The 9,219-nt window shown below is 41.2% G+C and overlaps 1 protein-coding gene across 1 annotated transcript in view; it reads right to left on the reverse strand.

Annotated features, from left to right (window-relative positions):
* Nucleotides 1–7,483: 7,483 nt before the first annotated feature.
* Nucleotides 7,484–9,219, reverse strand: part of SMIM13 (small integral membrane protein 13) — a 23,599-nt gene continuing 21,863 nt past the window's right edge. The window contains exon 2 of the mRNA XM_040460736.1: nt 7,484–7,836. Within this exon, the coding sequence (XP_040316670.1) occupies nt 7,649–7,836 (188 nt within the window). The 3' untranslated portion in view covers nt 7,484–7,648. The remainder of the gene's footprint in view (nt 7,837–9,219) is intronic.

Here is a 9,219-nt window from a genome sequence, read left to right on the forward strand (position 1 = left end):
AGAGTCAGATTTTTTAAAAATGTACTCCTTACAATAATCCTAGATGTTATCATTCCTATTCAGCAGATCAGGAAATAGGTTAAATAAACTACCAACTATGAAGATAAAGCATTGGGGTAGGAAGTCAGTTCTCCTGACTGTATCCTAAGTTCCAGATGGGCCATTTCCACTGGTCTTACATGTACCTGGACTCTTCCCCAAACGTGCCCCATCCACATCCCCCATCAGCCACCCACCACTGGCTCATCCTTATCCTTCACCTCCCGTATCTGCTCACATACCAACCCCAGGCAAATCAATTCCCATGGGTATTTGTTCAAGTTGTCTCCACTACCAGCAGCCTTGCACAGATTCACATCATCCTTTGAGTGGATTACTGCAAGTTTCCTGTTGCCACAATTTCTTAATAGGCAGATCTGAGCAATATCATTCTACATATATGTATCAGTTGAACGCTTGCACTGCTTTCCAGTTCTTTCTTTGGTTTGCTTCCAGCACATTACTTTCCTCCAGCTAGCTTCCTGGTTTTCTCCCCAGTCCTTCTCAATGTCCTAATGGTCTCTTTTTCTTCTGCCAGACTCTTAAATATCGGTGCTCTTCAAGGGCCGCTTCTTTGTCTCTGCTTACGCTAGCCTCCTCCCCCAGTAGATACGATTTTTGCCTACAGCTTTCACTGCATTCACACTGATGATCACAGCCTATGTTTTCAACCCAGCCCCTCAGGCCATTTTTACAACTGCTCAGTATTGCTGTCCAGCTAATGGCCCATAAGCACATCAAACTCAAATGCGGACACCCAAAACAGGACTCTCGTCTTCGATCTCCCCGTGGCCGACCACAGACCTACTCCTTCCATGTGCATCCCTCAATGTCACCAGGCTCAAACTAACTCAAACGTTGAAACCATCCTTTACTTACCTTTCTTCTTCACCTGTCTTCACAGTCCAATCTCAAGTCCTGTTGACTCCCATGGTTGTCACTTCTTTCCACTAGCTTCCTATTTTCGTACTTGGACTACAGTAAGATATGCCGTTTCCACTGCGCCTCCAAAGTAGCCCTCCTTGACAGCTAGCATGAGCTTCCTGAGTCATCTGTACTTAGTCCAGGTGCCTGGAAAAATAGCCACTCAATGGCTAAAATGAACAAATCAGGAGACTATAGATGCTGGCGAGGATGTGGAGAAACGGGAACCCTCTTGCACTGTTGGTGTGAATGCAAACTGGTGCAGCCGCTCTGGAAAACAGTGTGGAGGTTCCTCAAAAAATTACAAATAGACCTACCCTATGACCCAGCAATAGCACTGGTAGGAATTTACTCCAGGGATACAGGAGTACTGATGCATAGGGGCACTGGTACCCCAATGTTTATAGCAGCACTCTCAACAATAGCCAAATTATGGAAAGAGCCTAAATGTCCATCAACTGATGAATGGATAAAGAAATTGTGGTTTATATACACAATGGAGTACTACGTGGCAATGAGAAAGAATGAAATATGGCCTTTTGTAGCAACGTGGATGGAACAGGAGAGTGTTATGCTAAGTGAAATAAGTCATACAGAGAAAGACAGATACCCCATGTTTTCACTCTTATGTGGATCCTGAGAAACTTAACAGAAGACCATGGGGGAGGGGAAGGAAAAAAGAGAGAGAGAGGGAGGGAGCCATACCATAAGAGACTTAAAAACTGAGAATAAACTGAGGGTTGATGGGGGGTGGGAGGGAGGGAGGGTGGGTGAGGGGTATGGAGGAGGGCATCTTTCAGGATGAGCACTGGGTGTTGTATGGAAACCAATTTGACAATAAATTTCATATTAAAAAAAAAAAAAAAAAGCGGGGGCTCAGCCGGTTGACGGTCCGACTTCATCCCAGGTCACGATCTTGTGGTTTGTGAGTTCGAGCCCCACATCAGGCTCTGTGCTTGGGAGCCTGCTTCTGATTCTGTGTCTCCCTGTCTCTCTGCTCCTCCCCTGTTCACACTGTCTCTCTCTCTCTCAAAAATAAACATTAAAAAAAATTTTTTTTTAATTAAAAAAAAAAAGAATAGCCACTCAATACACGTTAAACAAGTGAATCAATGCTCTCGCTCAATTCCAAGTATTTCAATGTTGTCCATCACAAATGCATGCACTTCAAAGCCCCTGCCCTTGCATACAAGGTCCTTTGTGTCTCAGACCTTTCCACTTCTGTGGGAAAAACCACTGTGCCCTATTAACCACTCTCTACTCCAGGAATAACCAACCATCTCCAGTTCTCCAAACAAAGCAGCTTTCCCTAACTCTGACTTTGCACATGCTTTCTTCTGTCTAGAATTCCTTGTCTCCTCCTCTACCCAGAAAATTCCCACTCCTCCAAGATCTTTAGAGAAGCCTTTGCTGTCCTTTCCTCCATGCTCCTCCCCCCACCCTCTAACATTCTCCATAAACAGCATCATTTTTTATAACTGAAGTACTCACTTGAACTTGCAGGCAACAATCATATACTGGCCTGTGGAGCTGCCAGGGGGGCCAGAGTGAAGAGAAATCATTCTGAGAGCCCTTCGAAAACATTTTGAGAGCCATCTAACATCCTAGACCTTGAGATCAGTCCCCCAAGTCTCTGAACCAATCCCCAATTCATGGCCCTCTTCTCGATCCCAACTCCAGCCAGCACGTAACAGTGACCGTGGTGACAGTCCACAGAACCCCTAGAATGAGTCCCAGTTCTGATTCCCTTTCGATGGCTGTATTGACACTGCTCAGAACTGCTTCACCTCTAAAATTCTGATCTCCACCCCTAACTTCCTTCTATCCATTATACACAAATGTCACACTCATTTTATCTTCAATCTCTACCCCTTCCCATTCACCCAATTTATCAGTGTCTTACTGATCAGACTTCTTACAACCCAGCCCAAATCCACAGCCAATCTACAGTAATCTCTAATGGCCCTGCCCTTCAGACACTCCTACCTTATGAAGCCTGACCCTGGCAAAATCCACTTTTTCCCCACTCTACCTTCTTGGCAGCTAAGCATCACTGAGGAAAAATAAAAAAAACCTGACTCCTAGCCTCTACAATTAATGATTTCCCATCTCAAACTGGTTTTCAAAGGCATTCCTCAATCTTTTTACTGGGCTTTGGTCCGTGTCCCCACTCAGTCCTCTGGGTGGTTAATATTAACAAAAATGTGAGACATGACCTACGGTAAACAGAATATCAAAACAATCTTGAGGGTGTTGGATAAAATATGAGAAGAGAGCCAAAGGCTATACATGGGCAAAGCAATTTAGCTCAAATCCCTATGTCCTTTGGGTTCTACGTCAATTACTTTCATGGCACTAGGACCGTGGTTACTCTAATTCTTACAGACTCTTAGAGTGTGAAAAATGTGGTGAAGCGTGGACCACTGGGAAAAATGACTGCTTTCAACTCCCTTCATGCCCCAGGTACCCTTCATACTTACTATACTTTATCAATGACACATACCAAACTTTTGTTTTCAGTTTAATTTATTCTTTGCAGTTTAAAGTGAAAGTTAAAACATCAAACAAACCACAGAAGCTTTAGGTATATAGTATTGACCAGTTTTGAAACAAAAACAGTGAATGATCATTTACATACGTTTCTTAACTCTAATTTTACATCTCGTTATATAATGGTACTATTGATGCACACATTTCTAATTCCTTATACATAGACCTATTTGTCAAGCAGCAGGATGGCAATGCATCATAGCACAGCACACAATGTTTCCTTTAAGGAACCAGAGAAGCCATATTTGGTGGATGGTTATGCACAGAACTGACTTGGAAGGGTACTTACTGTTAAACACTGGTCATAAGGCAGGCAGCCCATGTACATTAAGAAATGGAAAATGGAAGTTGTAGTAATATAAGATAAAATGCTATTCTTTATGCTTTAAGTTAAAAGCTATAGGATACTTTAAAAACAGACGATACTAGGTGCTTGAATTCTAGACTCCATTAGTTGCTCCAAAGTCTACAACCTTTGAGTACTGCTCATTAGCTTTTAAAAGTCAACTTCAAATATAAAAGCACCTGAAGTTTACCAGTCAAAAATCTAATGTTACATTGGTTACATGTTACACTAAAACACAACTTTTAAGAAAAACGGACTTTAAAAAATACTGCATTGTTGACTTAAAGTAATTTCAAACTACGTTGCTGCTAAAAATAAAAGAGCACTACTTTCAAATCTTTCAACACGTTTTGGTTTAAAGTAACATTTTGTGAAGCCATTAATATGGTTCACCCATCTTCCAGCAAAATATATTCCCACCTTTCAGCAAAATAACAGTTGAACTTGTTTTTAAGCCTAGCATCATCTAAAGAAATGGGTCAGCCCATAGGTGAATTAGCTATTCACCCAAAAACTAGGTATTTAATGTTTCCACCATGAAAACAATACTACAAAATCCATTGGATGAATTCTATTTTTAGCTTGATGTAAATGTTAAAAACCTCACTGAACAGTGCCACACAAATATCTAGTGTTTTTTGGCATTGGAATCAGAGCAATGCAAACCAGTACGCTTGATACAGGCAATTTTCACAAAAGTGTCAGAGGCAGAAGAGATGTGGGAATGGTTGATTGGAAAGGAAATGACACAACCTATCAGAGTCCTCAATTTTAGAATTAATCCTCAAAAGATGGCATAGTTGGTCACCATCTCTGTGAGTATTCAGACCAGATGGATACTTGAATGCACTCTTAATGCTCGGAACCTTCTAAGCTTCAAAATTAACCACAGGCGAGTCAGTCTCCCACTGAGAAAATGAAAATGCACTTATGAAGTTATGGTTAAGCACAGCTACAAAAGCACTAACAGAGAAATGGGAACAGAAACATTATCCCACGCAAATAATTGTGTGTTAACACTCCTCTCGCCTATCTTAGCGGCGGGCTTAGAAATACGTACTACGGTGAGTGTATCGAGGGCAAAAGGAATGCAAGAAAAGATAAAAGCTTTAAACAAAGGAATTCGTTTGCAAAACATTCATATTGGCATCAGTGATTTCTTTTTGCACTCCGAAGAGTTAAAAGGTGGTAGGGTGTAAGCTACTTAATATGCTTTTGGATGTATTTCCTAAGTAAGTTCAACAGACCGTTTCCCTAAATCCTACTAAAAAAGATATCCCTGAAGCATAAATGTAAATAATACCAACATGTACACCTTCACGTGGATTCATTTGTAGTCACCTGTGGATGACCCCTGCAGATTTTATGAAGTTACACCAGCCATCGTTCTTTAATACTGAAACAGTACAGAAGCTCACTGGCTACTTAATGTTTGTCAGCAACTATGGTTAGTATCTAAACCTAAGGTACACACCAGAAAGCAGAATCCACAGCTCAAAATATTAGACTATGAAAGACCTATTTAAAATATCCTCCCAGTAACCAAGAAGCCTTTAGGCATTAATTCTTTTCTAGCTGATGACCGTTTTAACGTGATAATGCAGCCAGAATGAAGCACAAAAATTAATGCTTGCAACTTGTGTCGCGGTTCTGTTCATCGCCACAGTCACAAACAGAAAACTGCATCCAATAAGGAAATGACAGAAAGAGTATGTGCCTCTTCTCAGTTGCTGGGGATCTTCCCCTAGCAAATACTGAAAACTAAACTTATGGTCTGTAGATTCCCTTTCAGTTTATCCAAAGGGCTACAATGATGGCAGAGGCAAACCTCAGGAACACAAGCTGGGGCACAGCAAGTGCGCCTGTTAACAAACCAACTGTGGGCGTGAAAGACGAGGTATCAGACGTGGTTGCACACGGTTGTAAAACAGAGGGGAGTGTCTATGATGACTAGTTCTTGAGGAAAAAAAAAGGGGAAAAAACCTAACAAGAACTTGGATTAATACGAGACACCGGCTTTGCAGTTCATTCTTGTACAGAGCAGGTAACACTGAACGGGAAGGGTCTTTGAATTCCTATCTCTCTTCCCTGGTGAACACCCAGTCCAAAGTCCAGTGAAGACAAACACGGGCACCCGGCAGATTATTTTCCAGTGAGGCGGGCATGGTCACCACTCTATTTTATCCTCAATACCCAGGACCTCTGAGGTCTTGCCACTGAATCGTTTGTGAAGAAGTACTTTCTCCACAATGCATGCCTTGAGCATGAAGTCCTCCCACACAAAAGGGAGAAACTAATCCTCTTCCTGAAGTAGAAGACAGTTTCTTAGATGCCTAAATTACTACTCTAAAACCTTGAATAGGTTGCAAAAAAAACTGTATCTCCTAGAGGACCACTGTAACAGCCTAAGAGTCAGGACGAAGTTCCCCAATAAATAACCGCTATCCAACAAAGAAAAATAAATTTACAAACTATTTTTAACCTAAGATACCATCAACTGTAGGAGGCACCATGTGTACCACTAAGAAAAAACAGGCAATTAAACCGACACAATGCCTTCCTAGCATGTAGAATGTTGATATTTAGTGAAACGTTGTTCTAGAGTTAAACGGGTTTTTATCACACCAATCTTGCACATACCTGAAGAAAGTGTATGAATTAACTGGTTAAGTTATAACTATAACTTCATATTCTGAGTCCAACTCTTCTGAATCACTTCTCCAACCACAGCCGCGGAGGTCTGCTCGCTTCCACAGAACAGCACCCTTGGTGTCACCCAGAGCACTGGGGAGGCAGCGTTTCTTGAAAGGGTGTTCCACCGTGGCTTTCTGTTTCACGTCAGCAGACAGCTTGGAGCAAAACGATGTTTGACGCCTTAAAGACAGTCCTGCTCGGCGCATGAATCGATCACACCAGCCTCTCGTTGCTTTGAATTTTGTTTCGTCTATTCCCAGGGTTTTGGCAATTTCTCCCGCCTTCGACCGCATTGCCTGGCGCGTGACAGGCAATCCTTTTGCACGCATCTCACCAACAAAACATAGTACAGCTTCGTCCACTTGTGGGTATCTTCCTTTCTTAGGCCCCGTGAAGCATTTTGTTGTAGCTTTACAAGTAAATATGGAAGCACGGTCGTTCCTCCAGCGACGGATGTTGGCTTCGCTAATACCGAACGTGCGCCCGGCTGCCCTGTTTCCATGCTTTTCTGCGTACAGGATAACTTTTCGTTTCAATGCTGAATCATAGTGCAATCTTTTTGAAGACATTTTTAAATGCCTCTTAAACCTGACGCGTTTGACACCAATAATACAGTGATGACGCTGTCCAGGACAAGCTATTAGTACGTGCACACATGCACGGGTTGGGTAACTCCATCATAACCATCTCCTGGCTGACGGTAATCATGAGCTACATCCCAATTTCAGACAAGGTTAACATATGGTAACAAAAACAAAAATACAACATACATTATAGAACTAATAAAATATGGTTTTTCAAGCCTGTAATGTTTACCAGATTCACACCAGTGCAAGAAAATAAGCCCAGGAGGCAAAGAGTAGAAAGTATGTAAGTGAAAAGCTAGTGAAGCAAAAGATTATTCTTTAAGATGGAATTTGCAATGGTCTGATTTGGTTTTAATTCCCTTTATTTTCATATGGCTTACATATAAATCTTTTTTTTTTTCCAACTGGACTTAAAATCCAAGTAAAAAAAAATGCAAAGCCAAGTCATTAAAGACAGAGGCTCCTCACTGCCTTTCATCATTCACTAGTACAAGACGAGGGCTGGGGGTCAGTGGCCTTCATCAGCAGGTGCCCTCCTTTGGCGAGCAGATCTGATCCTGTGTGAGGATGACGAAGTGTCTTCTTCTGTTTCAGAGCCTGATGGCTCATGATCTCCCTCCTGAGATCCTGTGTCTCCCACCAGTTCCCGCAGAAACTTGAATTTCGATAGAAAAAGATGCCATACAAAATACCAACCTAAAAAGAGACAGAAACATTAAGAAAAATTATTACAAGCAATTTTATCAATTGAGAACATTCTAGTTAATTGTATAGGCATGGGGGTATTTCACCAAACAGTATGTAAAATACCAATATATATGTGATTACAAATATATTTTTATGTAACAAACATTTATTAAGCATTTACTATAGACAAGGAGTAAGAATAAACTCTTACATTATACAAGGGTGGTAAAAAGTTTCTGCCTTCGTGGAATTTAGAATCCAAGCTTGGTCCATCTACATTAAAATTATCATGAGATTATGATATCTACGTCCAAGTGTTTCTTTTATTAGAGTCAAATTTCTGAGAGCACTTTTCTGGGGAAAAAAGAATACACTCTGCGCTTCCTTGGACATTCACATCTCAGTGCTAATATTTACTAAAACCAAGTCTCCTTCAACTGCAAGGTGAAGGCCATGCCATGGCAGGAGCACCCGCACTTCAGTAGGAACTTTGGTCAGGGGTGCTGGGGGCTTCAGCAGTAGGTTAAGCGTCCAACTCTGGGTTCCGGCTCAGGTCACGATCTCACAGTTCATGAGTTCCAGCCCCGCATCGGGCTCTGCACAAACAGCGGGGAGTGTGCTTGGGATTCTCTCTCTCTGCCCCTCCCCGCTCATTCTCTTGCTCTCTCTCTCTCAAAATCAATAAATAAAACAAAAATGAACTTCCGTCAGACTCAAGCTATTCATAAGTTTCTAGAAATAATAAACTTTCAAAGAAAATTAATACATTTTCTTTCATTACACGACAAAAGAATAAAGCCAGAGCACCACTATCGAGGCTCAAGGTTTTTAAAAACTTGGCATTTTCATGTCAGAGTCATTAAAAAGTCTGAACAACTCTACTTACAAATAAAAAAAAAAAATCACTAACCAAGTTTTGTTTGTTTTACGAGAAGTTTGAAGTTCACTACGTTTTAGGTGCCCACGAATAAGGATCAATCAATCAATGAGTGCACAGGATAAAACCTGTGAACCCATGATAGTTGCTCTGAAATGTTAAGAGTATATGAAAACAAACAAAAGTAACCACTGTAACAAAGCTTTCCATGCGAGTGCCTTTCACTGTGCCTTCCACTTTATACACTCTAGCAGAAAAGCAATTGATCACAGCATATCCTGATGAGGAGCATTATATGAAAACAAAATCCAAGCACCTCTTCTACCCCCAGCATTACACCAGACCAGGATGAATGGCCAGTGAAGGAAATTTCTAATTCTACTTGTTACTTTCTTGCAATCTCTGAAGGAAAAGACAGAAAGAAAGACAGAAAGACAGAAAGACAGAAAGACAGAAAGACAGAAAGACAGAAAGAAAGAAAGAAAGAAAGAAAGAAAGAAAGAAAGAAAGAAAGA

The sequence above is a fragment of the Herpailurus yagouaroundi genome, unplaced genomic scaffold (assembly GCF_014898765.1).
Source record: "Herpailurus yagouaroundi ecotype Mexico unplaced genomic scaffold, PumYag 250, whole genome shotgun sequence".
NCBI lineage: Eukaryota > Metazoa > Chordata > Mammalia > Carnivora > Felidae > Herpailurus > Herpailurus yagouaroundi.